At 29.7% G+C, this 15,981-nt stretch overlaps 1 protein-coding gene and 1 long non-coding RNA gene across 4 annotated transcripts; one reads left to right on the top strand and one right to left on the bottom strand.

Moving 5' to 3' along the window:
• Positions 1-2,784: 2,784 nt before the first annotated feature.
• On the bottom strand, positions 2,785-14,898 carry LOC149884446 (uncharacterized). 3 transcript variants are annotated; one of them, XR_016454986.1, is made up of 3 exons: positions 14,761-14,898; positions 12,570-12,966; positions 2,785-2,961 (listed from the first exon to the last, which is right to left on the bottom strand). It is a non-coding gene; the product is annotated as an uncharacterized LOC149884446 (long non-coding RNA). The 3 variants fall into 3 exon arrangements; XR_016454985.1 differs by lacking the exon at positions 2,785-2,961 and adding an exon at positions 9,408-10,516; XR_016454984.1 differs by lacking the exon at positions 2,785-2,961 and having other exon boundaries at positions 12,511-12,966.
• Positions 6,908-9,743, top strand: LOC145186724 (max dimerization protein 1-like). Its single transcript, XM_080062949.2, has 5 exons — positions 6,908-7,437; positions 7,632-7,692; positions 7,817-7,846; positions 7,952-8,066; positions 8,457-9,743. The coding sequence occupies exons 1-5, from the start codon at positions 7,380-7,382 to the stop codon at positions 8,718-8,720; spliced, it is 528 nt and encodes a 175-aa protein (XP_079919075.1). The 5' UTR covers positions 6,908-7,379; the 3' UTR covers positions 8,721-9,743.
• Positions 14,899-15,981: the final 1,083 nt, after the last annotated feature.

The following is a 15,981-nucleotide window of genomic DNA, read 5'->3' as shown; positions in this document are numbered from 1 at the left end:
GGATGGTTTTTAGAAGGACAATAAACAACATGGTAAATACTTCACTTACTGTCATTTTTATGCAAAAAAAAATACCAAGAGCAATCATATATCGTGTAATTGAACGCGCAGAAAATGGAATTGGAACTTAACGAGTTAAAGGAAATAGTCGGGTTGCTAAAAAAATGACGAAAAAGAACATTACTAAGCTGAAAACTACGTTTGACCACAAGTATGGTGTCTCGCAAAGGCAAGCAACTAGAAAGTTCTTGTGCAATCAGTCTTTTATCTGCAAAACATTGGAAAAACACATATTAAATGTAAAAATGTCTTCTCGGCCTAATGGCTAAGATCAAGTGTAGCGAGCTGGCTTGGCCGGCGTGCTTGTATTAAACTGATACTTTTCTTTTTTTTCCGCCCGTTTCTCAAAGGGGAGGCAAACTCAGGGTCGACGTGCTTCTGGGTCTTCCCTGGAGAGGTTCGGGCAAGTCTGCAAGGCATCGGCTGGAGGACTCAAAATACACAATACCTTAAATGTAAAAATGCAATGATTCCATTAAGAATGGAGTCACAAAAAACCCAAAATAAGAACGAGATGCAGTCGCCTATTCGAAAAATGCAGAAATCACGATTGGATAATTGATGACGAATCTTATTTCACTTTAAAGCACAGCACTGTTAATGAAAGCCAAAATTTCTACTCTAGTAACTATAGCAACATTTCTTTACCACCAAGTGTAAAGTAATTGAAAAAGTGTTCATCTGGATTATTTGTATCTCAGCTAAATTTCTAAATCCTTTTTTTTTTTGTACCTTGTAAGCAACCAATCGAGCAAGAATTATACTTGAATGAATCCATCATAAAAAGAGCTTTCATTTCATCAAAGCAATCCATCTAGATGACAATTACATATTCTGCCCTGACCTAGCAACGTCACATTACGCATCCCTGACCTAGCAACATCAACATTATGCAAAAAAGTTGTAGAGCAGTATTTCAGACAAAATAACGTCAATTTTTTGTTGAAAAGGAAGAAAACCCTCTCAACGTGAAACCTGAAAGCAGGTCTATTGAAAACTTTTGGTCTGAATTGAAAGGAGAAGTATACAAGAACAACTGGCAAGCAGAAAATATTGATCAACTTTGCAATAGAATAAAATGTTGTTTTGGATAAGTCCGACTTTTATTGCCATACAAAGTCTTATGGGATCGGTAAAAGTTTGAACCGATAATCGATTCGTAGAAATGGAGTTATAGAAAATGAATAAACAAATATTTTTAAATGTTGAAAAATTCTCTACATAATATTTTTTTTAATTTGAAAGAAATCTTTTAAAATAGAGGAGTTATGCCCTTTTAAACTCAGTCATATTTTTTTGTCACCACCCGACATGAATACACTATCTGAATGCTATATTAGGCTGTTGAATGTCGCAGGTGTAGGTCCATACTTTTTTTTTTTTTTTCTTTTTACATTTTGCTGCATGTAATAAACTTTTTTCAAACAGAATTTTTTGGAGAAGGATTTTCATGTTACGTTTTACCATTTTTTTTCTGCTGGTTAAAATATCATCATGTAGTACATTCTTAACAAATATAAGAGTCCAAGTCCCAATATTCTAATGATGATGATAATGATGATGATGATGATGATGATGATGATGATGATGATGATGATGATGATGATGATGATGATGATGATGATGATGATGATGATGATGATGATGAATATTGTAATGATTGAATAGATGATGATGAATATTGTAATGATTGAATAGATGATGATGAATATTGTAATGATTGAATAGATGATGATGAATATTGTAATGATTGAATAGATGATGATGAATATTGTAATGATTGAATAGATGATGATGAATATTGTAATGATTGAATAGATGATGATGAATATTGTAATGATTGAATAGATGATGATGAATACAGTAGAGATGAGCAACAGAGTTAACCTTTGAATGCATATTTTTTGTTTGAAACTTTTAAGTGCTCAAAAACAGGAAAGTTTTTTTTTCTGCAATCAAACGACGATTTTTTCTTAAAAAAATTCTTAACTTATTACTTTATTTGTTGATTTATTACTTTGTTAATAAATTCGTAAAAAAAACTTTTATTTTGTACTTTTGGTTTTCTAAACTACTTTGATTTATAAATTCCTTGGTGTTCTGAATTTGTAAAATGTTCATTTTTTGTTTCCTGTTTTTAGCTATGGTGTGGTAGTCCACTACCACCTTGGTCGTCTGATATCTTTAGATTTTAATCTTTTTGTGTACCAGGCGAAGTATTTAACAGGAATCTAAAGTTAGTTAAAGTTGCATTTCAAATGTTTGCATTTTAAGCTTTTCTTTAGTAGACTCTCCTAATTTGCTTCACTGATTTAGAATCCAATCTTTTTTTTTTGCACTTTTCAATGTAAAAATGTTTCTTAGGATTTGTTAACTTGTTTTCAACTAATGCAGTGCGAATTAAATCAAAGAGGTCGTTAAGAAATCAATCAAATTTCTTTGAACGTTTTCAGTAGTTTGGCGATCCCAGTGATCCCACTAAAAAACCCTTTCTACGATCTTTTTTAAATAACGATATTTGCATCATCATTAAAGCAACGGCATTCGTAGGAGTTCTTGAAGAAATTGAATGTAGCGATGGAGATTGGATTACTTGTAGGTTTTCTATTCTGGATATCTTCACATCAGAAATCAAAGTTTTTTGAACGGGGGGTAACGTTATAAACAATTCTTTCCATTTCAATTGTAAAATTTATCTATTGATTAACAAATTAAAATAAAAACTTTTAAAGTTTACTCAATATTTTCTGACAAATAATTTAACGTCATTAAAATTATTACTAAACAGTTAAATAATCAGAAACTCAAAACGCTCATCCTTTTCTCTTCAATCACTTAAACCTTTTCGCTCCAAATGTGAATAAACGTCTTCAATTAAACAATTACAGCGCTCTCCCGTTTCTAAAAAAAGCTTGCCTATTTGGTTCTTCGAGAAAATATTTACAGGCGTGTGAAGTCTATTATAGAAATATATTACGTTATAAATAAAAACGATATTAGGCGTTGTATCCAGTTGTTGTAATTAGCGTAAAAAGTTGCATTATTGTGCGTGCGTCATATTCATTGTACAAAATTCATTGTGCACAATGAATTTGGAAAATGTATATAAAGCTGAGAAAGTGAGAGAAGCATAGAACTCTAGTGAAAAACATAGTCGTCTTGATTTTACATGTTTGTAGCGTCCATACTATATTACTAGTCCTTAGTGTGATGAAAAAACATTCACACACGATCAGCAAATAACACTCAAAGAAGACCTGCAGATTCTACTCGACGAGTATTTCATGTCGCTGAAACACAAAAAATGAAAGCTTGTGTAACATCGACTGTAAATTGAAGTAACATTACGAAGAAAGGAATAATAAGAAAAACAAATTCACTACTCCCTATATCAAATCCTTAATCAAATTTTTAATGCTTGTGCTAATAATGCTACTCCTCCACTATTCCGGGTTAAAAGGTTAAAAGAGTATCATTTAGAAAGCCATATGACATTGAACCCTCCAACTTAGCGCCCCTCATTTCGTCAAGAATTAGAAAGAATTTTTGAATCTCGTTCGAAAAGATTACTTAATTGTCTTCAAACTAGAATCTTTGCGATTCTAGTTTAAAGGCGATTAAGTAATCTTTTCGAATGAGATCTCTGAACGTAATATGAAAAATATCGCAAATTCAAAACGCTTTAGGAACTATTTTATACAGCATGCCGCGTTATCAAAACAATGTCACGGTTCAATTATTGCCACGTATGTAACGCGGTTATGTCTACCAGTGTCGTTAGAACTAATAGTAATCGTTATTATGTACCGGTTCGTAACTTAAGGTTGTCTTCGCCAGCGCGTAATTACGACGTTTTGGAAGCATCTTGTAAGGACGGATCTGAAGCGTGAAAAACAATTAAACTTTTTTTTTGTACTTTCTTGAATAGAAGCGAGGAAAACAAAAACCTATTTTCAAATATTTTCAAATGACGTTTACGTGAGTTATCTCTCTCTTCTTTTTCTTTTTTAATCTTTTTTTTCGAGTTCAAAGTTTCTTTGAAATAAAACGTAATGCGAATATACGTTTGTGTAACTCAACAAAATGTTGTTTGTTTGTTTTTTTTTAACTGATTTTTAGCCATGGCGTGTTCTCCACTGCCTCAATCAAACGCATCAGACAGCTTTTCTATGGAACCTGTAGTCGCGGTAGAGCACATTAAAAGTGATTTGGAGAGAGTTTTAAATCATTTTAATTGCTCTATTTACGATGGTTTCAATTGCGAAAGAGAAAATTCGTTCAATTTTGGTGATGTGAAAAGTAACGTCGACTATGCTCAGCTAAAAAACTTTCCACTGAGCTATAGCTACCCCCTCGTAACACTAGTGTTGAAATACCAGGCTCCATTAAAGGGGCACAAAAATGAAGTTTTTAACTAAGTTAAACGAGACAGCATTTCTTACAAATTTCTTTCTCGTGTAAAAGGTCACGGAAGAGGAACTTTACTCCGTCAACATGTTAAACATTTTTTTTGATAGAAGGAAAAGGGAAAGAAATTTGACAAATGTGATTGGTTGGTTTGTAGGATATATTTCCGACTTTCTTTGCAACCTTAGAAGAACTTAGCATACATTTACATGTGGCATCAGTTATGTAAATGTAAGTAATTTTCATACGAATAAAATGCACGAGACCTCTTATTCTTGTTACTGTATTCCGCTTTTATGTATACTTGACATTAAAGTGTTAATTTATAAAAAACTTTCGAATTTTTTATTTCAAGTTTTTCGCGCTTTCTTTTTATCTACGTTTCTTTTTATCGGTAAATTTAACGATTTCTTTATAAAAACGTTTTGATGTAATACTTTCTTCCTGATTCTTTTTTTCATATCTTTTATGCTTTTAAGATTTCCTATGTGACTGCAGATTTCACGAAAACGCATTCTTGTTTCGTTTCCACGCAGTTGTGCGTTTTTCCTATTTTATTTTATTTTAATTTTTTTTTTCTTGACAAATAGGCGGATCTGGGGTGGAAACACGCATTTATGTTGTTATAACCTATTTTAAGGATTAGCTCATACTTCCGACACTCTTTATAAATGTACAAAATCTTTAATGACGTATTGAAAAATATTCTTCTATCGGAAGTATTATTCACTATGCGAATTTGAAACGAAACCGTTTTTTTTTTTTTTAATAATTATGACTTACGTTTTACTTAAATTATTGTGTTGCTCATGAAGACGTTTAAGAATAAATCGCAGTGAACGTGACATTCGTCTTAAACAATTTTACAAACGATCTTAAAGCATTGACATTATTATTATTTCAATAACATGGTTTCTAAACGTCCTGTACAATTACATAACTTCAATCAATTTAGATAATAGAATAAAAATAATGCGCTCTCTATATTTCAGTGCTTAATAGTCGGTTAATATGTCTTTATATTATATTGATAATCTCGTCTAAAAGTTTCCTTTACTAGAAATAAAACAACCATAACAAACTGTTTTTTATAATAAAGTTCTTTCCGCTTGTTCTCTATATATGTTGATAAATTACCAACATAATCAGCATTCTTCGAATTGACATTTTTTTTTTTTTGTGTGTATGTTTACGTAGAGCTGTTTTAGTCAAGTAAGCTAAGTGACAATCATGCTCTGAAAATAGGAATTTCTGATTTGTTCTCACAACTCAGTTAAAACCTGGGGCGTTTTCTAAAAGTCAACTTTTGGGCTGCGTTTTACGATAGTTTCTTCGGCAGAATGGGCAGGCCTGGTGCGCAATATGTTGAAGCATTTCCGGATAATTATTATCTAAGTTAGCATTTATAGATAGATCATATACGCGTTGTAAAGTATTCATTTTTGTGCTAAATTGGTTTTCTATAATAAACGAACAGTGATTTGAATAGCCATTTATATTGAGGTGTCGGGAATCAATTCTCTTTTATGCATATTTTATACGACTAAAGTTTCAAAAGCTGAAGTTTTTAAAAAGGACTTCTCTATACTTCGGCTGTTTGGCTTTTGCAAAAGGATTTCTCTATACTTCGCTTGATTGGATTTACTTAACGTTGAAATGATTAAAACCGTTGATACTTAGTTGTTTCTACGTTGAGTGAAGTTGCTACATTGAAAGCGCGTGTGTGTTCTTTGTAAATCTTTATTATTTTCCGTTAATTCTTTAACTGTCGTGACTCTCTTTTCTTTAAGGTGCGCTATAAGAGCACGCGAGGTAAAAAAAAACTCGTCAGAACAGAAAATAACTTTTCAAAAATAAGAAGGGCGCTTTCTTTTGATGACGTTTCTAATTTATAAAAAACAAAAAAAATCATAGAAAGCCGGTGATAGTTCTTTCCACAAGTTTATTGTAAACTTGAAACTCGTTCTGCTCTTATTTAAGTTGACGGTGATTTTGTTCAAGTGTAATAAACGCAAACTATTATATTGAATCGTTGCGTTTCATAAATACCTAATAAACTGTCTTAAATCGATCTCCTAACTAAAATTATAACAAATTTTGGGTGACAAGCATTTCTTAAGTTTCCTGTTTGTTCATGTTAAATTCCGTGTCGAAATAAGAGTTGAGAAATTTTTTCAAAAGAATATTCCGTGCTGCATGGCTACTTTTTACCATGTGCGATTCTTTCGTAAATGTTTAATATGTATTTATGTTTTAAGAAATGCAAGCTTTTAATAAATTATGAATGCTGAAATTATAAGTATTTTCTTTTCATTTTCGTTATAAAATATACACTTTTTTTCTAAAGAATTATTAGTCATAATATCTGAACTGTTTTATAAGTAAAATCTTAACGTTCAATACGTTTACAAAATAAAATAAAAACAAAAGAAAAACTAAGCTTTTATCTTTAACATATTTTTTAGCAGCTGTTAGAGCAATGGGAACACCCAACATAACGAAGCAACGTGACTTTTAATTTAAGTTGGAAGGTCGTTCGAGTTAAAATATTTTGTTTTTTACGGGAATAGGCAAATTATTTGAGACTTTTTATGCTCGAGTACATCATTTTTCGCCTCCCAGCAAGACGATGCCAACAATAAATTATTTGTAAGTTATGCCCACGTGTTATTGGCGCCCATGTGAGCATTTTTCATTTTTTTAACTCGAATTATTTTGATTGGTCGCTAATCTTCACAAACCAATCACAATCAAGTATTTGTGATGACGACAGGTGCACGTGACTGTTGTTTTGGAGTTTTCAAGCAGCAACTTTTTTTTTATCAGAACTCGGAATTAACACAAAGCGAAAACTGAGTGGTGTAGTAATTTCTGGTTGATCAGAAAATAATTCATATTCTCTTTTAAAAAATATGAGTTTAGAAACGCTTCTAGAAGCTGCTAAAGTTGTTGAACAAAGAGAAAATGCAGGTAAGAATTTTCCGCATATTTTTCAAGTTATTTTAGTGTGAAATTAGTCTCACATTTTGTTTTTGTGTTTTAATGTTTTTAAGTGGCTTTAATATAAAAAAGTGGTAATAGTTTTATTGTTTTAGTATGGCTATTCCTAATTTTATGTTTTACTAATTAACCTTCTATGTATTTACATGCGCTCTTATCTCTAGGCAAATTTACAATAGGCCTTAGGAAAGATAGAAAATTCGCCAAAAGATCACAAACATATAGGTAAGACGTGACAAAATTTTTCTTTGTGTTTCATTTTTTTTTTTTAAAAAAAACTTAGTAGGCACATTTTCTAGCATAGTAGCTGTTTGTCTTTGTTTTAAAGGAATGTTTTTTTTATTTCTAGAGCTACTCATAACCAACTAGAGAAAAATAGGTTCGTATTTGTTATTTTTGTTGAATTTAATTATTACATATCCGCCTTGAACATTTTTTTTTTGTCTTTATGTTGACTTTTATCTTATAGTTTGTGTAATTATAGGCGAGCACATTTACGCGATTGTTTGGTTTCGTTGCGAGATTTAGTCCCAAACTCACCTGATACTTCTAAAGTTACAACTTTAAGTCTCTTGCAGAGCGCTAAACAATATATAAAGGTAAATTTAAATTTATTTTAATTTTATCACAATGATTTAAAGTTAAAGTTCTAATCTTTATTATTATTACCATTATTATTATTATTTTTATTTTTTTATTTTTTTTTTTTTTTTTTTTTTTAAATTATAATTTCAATTAATTGATTATAGTCTTTTGTTTCTATGACTTTTTCTCTTTCCTTCATTATTTTTTCGGCTTTCGAATATCACCGGGGTTTTTATTCTCCATATTTGTTTATGTTTTTAAAACCAATCACGAGTATTTTTTCGCTTGATTGCTCTGTATTGTTATGCAATTTCGAGCATTTCAAAGGGGAAAACCCAAGATCTTTGAACACGTTTCTCGTGTAACTTGGCCGTGGAAAGTTCAATTTTTCTATTGCCTTTTAGGTCTTAGAAAACCACGATCGTGAATCACAATCTATAAAACGCACTTTATGTCTCGAGCAACAACATTTACGTAAAAAATTAGCTGCTCTTCTAAACAGCTTCGATATTCCTTCTGACTCTATTATATTAAGCCCTGAAACTTCTATATCTTCAATCGAAGAGGAACTTATAGATGTTGAAAATGACGATGAGACAGGTTACGGCAGCGCCGATGACCGAAACTCGACTTCGTCTAGTAGTAGCAGTCTAAATAGTGTATTATAACAACTATCTAAATTATATTTTTGCTATTCAGAAAAATTGTAAGTAGGTAGAGAAATTTGTTGGAAATATAAAATATTGTATTTATGTAGAGTTTGGAAAACAACCTTTTTTAGTTTATGTAAGTTTAAGTAATAAAACTAAATCGTATTGAATTAAGAATTATATTTATTTTCTCTTTTCTTGTTTTAAAGAAATTTAGAAAGAGGCTTTGCGAATAAAACTGTTTTGTGTGTGTGTATTTTTTTTTTTTTTTTTTTTTCAGTATGTGAGTTTGTTGCATAGGGTCGTTTGATTACAGTTGTTTTGAGGATAAGTTTTGAAATGTTGCTAAAAGTCGCATCTGTATGAGGATTTTATTAACGAAATAGTTCACTGAAGCCGTTTCTCTTTATTTTTTTTCAACATCTCACAAGCGCATTTTTTGTGAAACCAATTATAAACAATATAAAAATATTTACTTGTCCTATTGTCAACTTAAGATTTTAATCGTAACTCGCCCTGGCAAGTTTATGCACGATTTTTTTTAACTGTTAAACAACTTTTTCTTTATAAATTATTTCATATGTCAAAATAGGTTTATTTATTGTCATTTATCCGGACTAATTCTATTGAAAACTTTTGTGTGTGATTTTTAACTTTGAAGAGTCTCTTTCTGGGAGAAACAAGTTTTGTTTGGAGAAAAGAAAATTGTTTTTTTTTTTTTTTTTTGTTTTGTTTTGTTTTTTTTTCTTGTAAATCGCTTATTTTTGAGTGTCTAAAACTTGTTTATATACACTCAAATTTTTTGTGCAATATACCTAGTGGTTCGCACTATAAAAGTTCATATTTTATATAGTTTATTCCGTTATTGGAAGTTATTGAAGTCACTTTTTTTGGCAGTTTATAAATTATCTGTGAGGTTTCTTATTCTTTTGTTTTCTCAAACTTTAATTTTTTTAAATTATTTTTACGAGTTTACCTATTTGTTACTTCTTTAAGTTATCCATGGTTTTTTTTCTCTAAAATACATCTGTTCAAATACAAGACGAAATCATTTTTAAGTCCGTGCGATCAACGACATTTCCCTCGCATGCTGAGATGCCTGCAAAGCTATTGTGCATAACTCTGCAGAAGCTGAATCGCTTAGCCGTTTAAAACGGTTTTCCCACATGTTTAATCACGTTGGTTTTTTCTTAGTCTCGAAAGTTTTATTTGGCAGCATTTTACTTGATGTCTCAAAAAAGTCAAAAAAAACACTTCGTAATAGCTTTAATCAATGTCATTGTTTGAGATTAGAGTAATATACGTTCTGGGCGAGAATTGTGATACTTGGATTATTGCTATTGTTTTAAGCTTGCTTTAGCTGGAATAATTTAACGGATTTTTTTAAAAATCAAGCTATTTGAATTTCCCCTCTATTATAATATATTTCTACAAGAACATGGTTGACTTTGATGTCAATTTTTTTTGTCGGATAAACTTTATCACAAATAAGGCTTAGATAAATATTTAGTTCCTGCTCCTTAATGACCGCTCACTGATTTGCAGGTGAGCAAGTTGACGGATAACAAATAGTACTTTTGAATTTTACATTGTATCAGAAAATCATTACTATGATTGGAAGAAAAAAAATTAAACTAATATGAATGGACGCTTTTTTAAAAATTCTGTACTATTTGTGTGAAGAAAACTTACATGAAGTTTTATCTTTTTGATCAACCACGTGCTTCGATCCACTTATTTGAGAATGTGCCACTTGCTAAGATATCGAAGTTTATTCACCCATTTTAAGACGCACGTGTAGCGTGGCATTGTATCTATTAGCAAGTTTTGTGTATGACAATGAAATCACAAAAGATATTGTTTATAAATATTATTTGTTTTTTATTTAGTTTCACGTTAGTAAATTAATTTGACAATACAAAACAGAGCACTGTATCAACTTTCAATGAAACAGTTGATTGAATTTAAAAAATAATAACTTTTCTCTTAATGAATGGACTATTCGAAATTTAATTGTGTTCTAATTTGATAAGTCTCTTTAGAAGATAATTTTTTTACCCATCCGTTTGAAGTAACTCAATAGATTTTATTAATTAAGTTAATAGTCTTAAGTACAACTGTTGGTAATTAAAGCATCTCGTGAACGCTACATAATTTGAATGAACTTTTATTTTGATATGTAATTATTACTTTTTTTCTTTTATTTTTACTTATAAGTACGGGGCTTTTTGTTTTTGTTTATTTAGCTTTTGATCATAATATAAATACACTGTAATGTCCTCTCGTTTAGTAGAAAGTGGCACAATAAGTTAACAAGAAACACAAATATGCGATATTTGTTTTCTTGGATCAGTTTTGTATTCTAATAAAATGAAGTAAGTCTTAAATTATAATAGTATACTTAGAGCTAATCACAAAATAGGAAATAAATATTCTTCTTCTTTTGTCTTACGGCTTTAATGCGGTACCCCCTACCTGTAGCGTCGCATAAATGCCAGTTTAAGAAACCTTTATTACGGTTATTGTTATTGTTATATACATCAGATGCACGTTTTTATAATTTTTCACCAAATAGACAAAGTCATAACTGGACGGGGAGTCTAGAGATTAATATTAACATATTGAAGAGTCATTTTGGGAGATCAATTCAATTCAAAAAATAATAAAAATATCTTTCATCATTTGTTATAGTGTGTTGTGCAATATATATTTTTTGCTTCGGTTTTTAGTTATAAAGTTGTTTGCATTTTTATGGATAAGTCGCCCGTTTTAAAGGAAAAAATACAACGACCACATGTTCTATAAGTCGATATTGCTCTCCATAGGGAATTGTAATCATGTTAATAAAAATAGTGCACTTTATCTCTTTAAGCCACTATATATGTCTTTTTTGCTTTAAATTTTTTGGGTATTTTTATTAGGTTGCACTCAATCCAAGTAGCTTAACTATTATTCCTTTAGAGCAATTTTTCTCACAAAACTATTTAACGACAACAACTTGCATGCAATGTACCGGTTTGTATGAGTTTATATAAGTGTATTTATAGAATCTTTTGTTTAGCGCTTGTTTACTTTCGTTTACATTACGCTAGTCAGCGGCTGGAAATAAATCGCAATTATAACGGCTGTTATTTACATTAGTACTTCTATTATACATTCTTAACCATCTTTTAAAGAAGCAATCAAAATGAAAAGGGTTAATGTCAAGCAGGCATAAATAATTATCGATAATCGTGTTCGATGGCCATAATTATGTTTTACAAAAACTTCTTCGTTCAATAAATTTCTATGTTAATCTATTTAACTACTCCATCTGATAAAAGCGTGCAAATCTTCTGACAATTACATTTCTTACGCTCACTTATCTCATAGCATTTTCGGCGAGATAAAGTTAATCTTAGAAAATTATTGGTCAGTAGACCAGCCTACTCTAAGGTAGTTCAAACTAATTACTCAAACAAAAAAACCATTTGATTAAAACCATTTGATTAAAAAAAAATCGCTTAAAAATTGGTTACGTCTCCAATCATCAGATTACTATCCGCAAATTGGTGGGTTGTTCCTTTAAACAGCTATCTTTTCTCATGATAGCTTTATAAGAATGCATGATTTCTAAAAAATGTGCAGACCAAAGGCATGTTTTCTGCGTATTTTCTCATAATAAAAAAAAAAAAAAAAAAAAAAAAAAAAAAATGGAACCATGCTGTTGCTTCTTCGCTTTATTGAAACTCACTTTTGTTCTATTGTTGCATTTGTGTTTAATTGAGGCATTTACTTACGCAAAATGGAAATTAGAAAAATAGAAAACTAGAAGTAAGAATTTTTAACAAAAATAGTGACACAGAGAAAGAAAATAGTTTAGGATACCTGAAATTGTATGTGCAAAATGAATCTACCTCCTGAGAAACTTTGGCGACAGTAACGATCAATTTTAAAAAGGCCGAGTGTTGAGCATTTAACATATCTAATGCGTTTACAGCTTTCATAAGTTGTAAATGCTTCACCTTTTCTGAAAATCTAACAACTGTCTTTAAACTGATCAGCCGAGCATGAAATTATCTGGGGAGAGTGGGGAGAAATGGACAGGTGGGAGGAATGAACCAACCCTATAAACGTCTTGACCAAAATGTTTTGTAGTTGCTTAAATGCATGCATTACTTCTTTAGATGTTTTTCTAAGCATTTTCAGGATGCTTTTAGAGCAATCGTGAAGCTTCACACGTGCAAATTTCGACACCAGAAAACTTTAATTCACATTGAAGCGTCTAAAAAGCAAGTTATATTCAACAAAATATAAAATATTAAAACAGTTTACACTCAATTAATTATATTCAGTAAAACATTAAATATAAATTGGTTTTGCTTATTTTTTATTTGTTTGACTTGTTTTGATACAATATTTTTGTTTTATTAGTTGCGTAAACAAATAGTTAAGCATTTCTCCCCACATGCTTGTCTATTTTTCTCCCTCACCAATCTCTCGCCATTTATACAGTCGTAAGATGTATGTTAAAAAAATCATGTATGTAAACTATTTTTAATAAAGATTTAGAGGAATCACAAAAATTTTTTCAAAGGATTTTCATTTTCTTTACGTTACCTTTTTGTTTTTCGTAAAAAACCTACGTGAGAAATGCAGATCGATGCGACATTAACTTTCCAAATAAGAAGAATAACAAGAATAACAACAAAAACAAAAAGCAAAAAAAAAAAAAAAAAAAAAAAGCAACAGATATTTAACAATAAAATGAAATCCTAAAATTTAACAATGAGCCGTTATGTGGTTTTAAACAACGAACAATTTGTCTTTATTATTTTTAAGTTACTTTAAATTCAAGCTAGATCCAATACTTTTTTTTTAAGTATTTATTCTTTTTGTAATGTTCCTAAAATTTGAGTAGAAATGACAATAAAATGAAATCTTAAAATTTAACAAAAAGTTGTATGTGGTTTTAAACAGTGAACAATTTGTTTTTATTGTTTTTTTAAGTTACTTTAGATTCAAGCTAGATCCAGTACTTTTCTTAAGTATTTATTCTTTTTGTAATGTTCCTAAAATTTGAGTAGAAATGACGTAAGACATCCGAAACTGATTCTGGACATTAAAAATTAATTTCGTCCGCTTTTTTTCTTTTTAATTTTTCAAGTTGTAATTCTATAAAGAAATAGGAAAATTTCTAAAGACGTAATCATTACTAATAATTCTTCAACATGACGGATAAATCAAACTTCAACAGCATCATGCGCTGTTGTAAAAAAATGGTGGTTATAAAGAAAATGGTGTTAGAATTACGTCCTGGCTCAATAATACCATATCTTTGGCTTTAAAACAAAAAAAAAAATTAAAAAAATTTTTTTTCTTATCTTAAAATTGTATCATTTCTATCATTTCAATCGTTGGAAGAAAGTTATTTTTTGCTATGATTTTTTTTCTGAAATTTTTTGAAAACCTAAAAAATTTCACATTAGTTTTTAATGTAGTAATCTTGTTTAAAGTAATTCGTATTTTGAAAAATTACTTTAAAATAATCTAAAACCTTGAAAAGTGATCACTGCTTATTAAAATTAATAATTTTCTCCCAACTTCCATAATCCGAGATAAAACTCTTAAGCCGCTTAATTAAGTCTCTCTACGGGTATAAAATAATAAACGAATAAAAACAAAAGAAAAATAGAAAAAAATATCTCTTATAAAATTCGTTGAAATCATGGTTAAGATTTTTATTTGTCACTGAAAATATTTTTCTAAGCGCTGCGAATATCGAAAGTTCAACGTCCTTTATTTTGATTTGATGTTGTGTTTTTTTATTTCCTGGCAGATTTCTGAATTCAAGTTTTTTTTACTCGAAATAGTTTATTCTATTCACTTAATATGTTAGTGAACGATATAAAAAATATACTCGTAATGTTCCTAAAATACAGAGTTAAATTTTTTGAAACTAAAAAAAATTGTTTAAATAAACTTATAATTTTTATTAATAAAACAAATTGTTTTAAAGTTATTTTTCATATGGTTTCGAACAACTGTCGGCGTATATAAAGGTTATATTGGTTCTTACTCTTTGTTCTTCCCCTTCGTTCTGTTTTTACGTTTGATGCTGTTGCGAAAAATTTTATCAAATTGAATGACGGCTTTACTGAAATCTTTAATTTTTAAAAGTATAACTTTGATGGCGTGTAAATTAGATAACATAAAGTCTGAATAAATTGATTTTTATGAATAAATTCCTCGGTCCAAATATTTATTATACAGAATGAGTTCTCTTGGGGGTTTTCCCTGAAGCTTTTAGATATTTAAAAAAATATTTACGAAATATTTTTAAGGTTTGAAATATTTTGAAGTTATTTTCGAAATATTTTGAAAAAAAAGAAAAAAAAACAAATCGGCATATATTGAGGATTGAAATTTTATTAGCTGAAATAAATTTTAAAAAGTCTCTGCCAATATTTAAAAGCATCTCAACACAATACTGTTAATTTGTAAATAATTTTCTTTTTTTTTTTTTTAATATTGCGGTTAGTCCTACAACTCACGGGGAGAATAAAAAAAGGGTACTTTATTTTTTCTCCCTAGTTACATAAATGTTTTTATTAATAAATGTACATTTTAAAACCTCCATTTCAAAAACATGTTTTGATTTTATAACGTGTTTTAACTTTGGTTTCGCACAGGATTCAGTGATTGAAACTTTACAAATTTCTAAATAATTTTTATTTCAAATTTATATCTAACTTTCATTATCATGTATTTATTTGTTTTTATAGAAATTTTTATTTTTAATTAGATTGGCCTTTGTTAAAGTAATTGGCTTTTGTTAAAGTAACTTTTTTTTCGGCGCCGAACTCAACGACTTTACTGGTTTTTTCGTCGTTTTTGTACAGAAATCATAGGCTCGAACACACTTTGTCTGTTTCAATTAAAACTGCCCAAATAAGGAATTTTAATGTGTTCCGTTTCACATTAAAGAAGTAACCGTAATATGACGCATGCGTAGATAGCTCGCTTGTCTACTAATTTAACGTGACACCGTTTATTAAAAAAGTATGCAAAAGAAGAATTTCATTAAATTATGCATACTGCATTTTAAACACTAAAATATCAGTGGCTTCCATATCAAGAAAACCGATATATTTCGCATTATATTTATATTCATATTTTTACATATGAAAAAACTCTCCGTATCTTATTCGATCGTTGTTTTGTTCCAAACCTGACAAACGGTTTTATTGCGGGTTTGTATTAAACAGAGTTCTAATTTCACTACAAGACAATTATAGTG

Source organism: Hydra viridissima, unplaced genomic scaffold, assembly GCF_058129835.1.
Source record: "Hydra viridissima isolate aposymbiotic clone 2 unplaced genomic scaffold, HvirCarnegie_v1 scaffold_8, whole genome shotgun sequence".
NCBI lineage: Eukaryota > Metazoa > Cnidaria > Hydrozoa > Anthoathecata > Hydridae > Hydra > Hydra viridissima.
The sequence above is the reverse complement of the archived record's forward strand: the minus strand, read 5'-3'. Positions and strand labels throughout refer to the sequence as shown.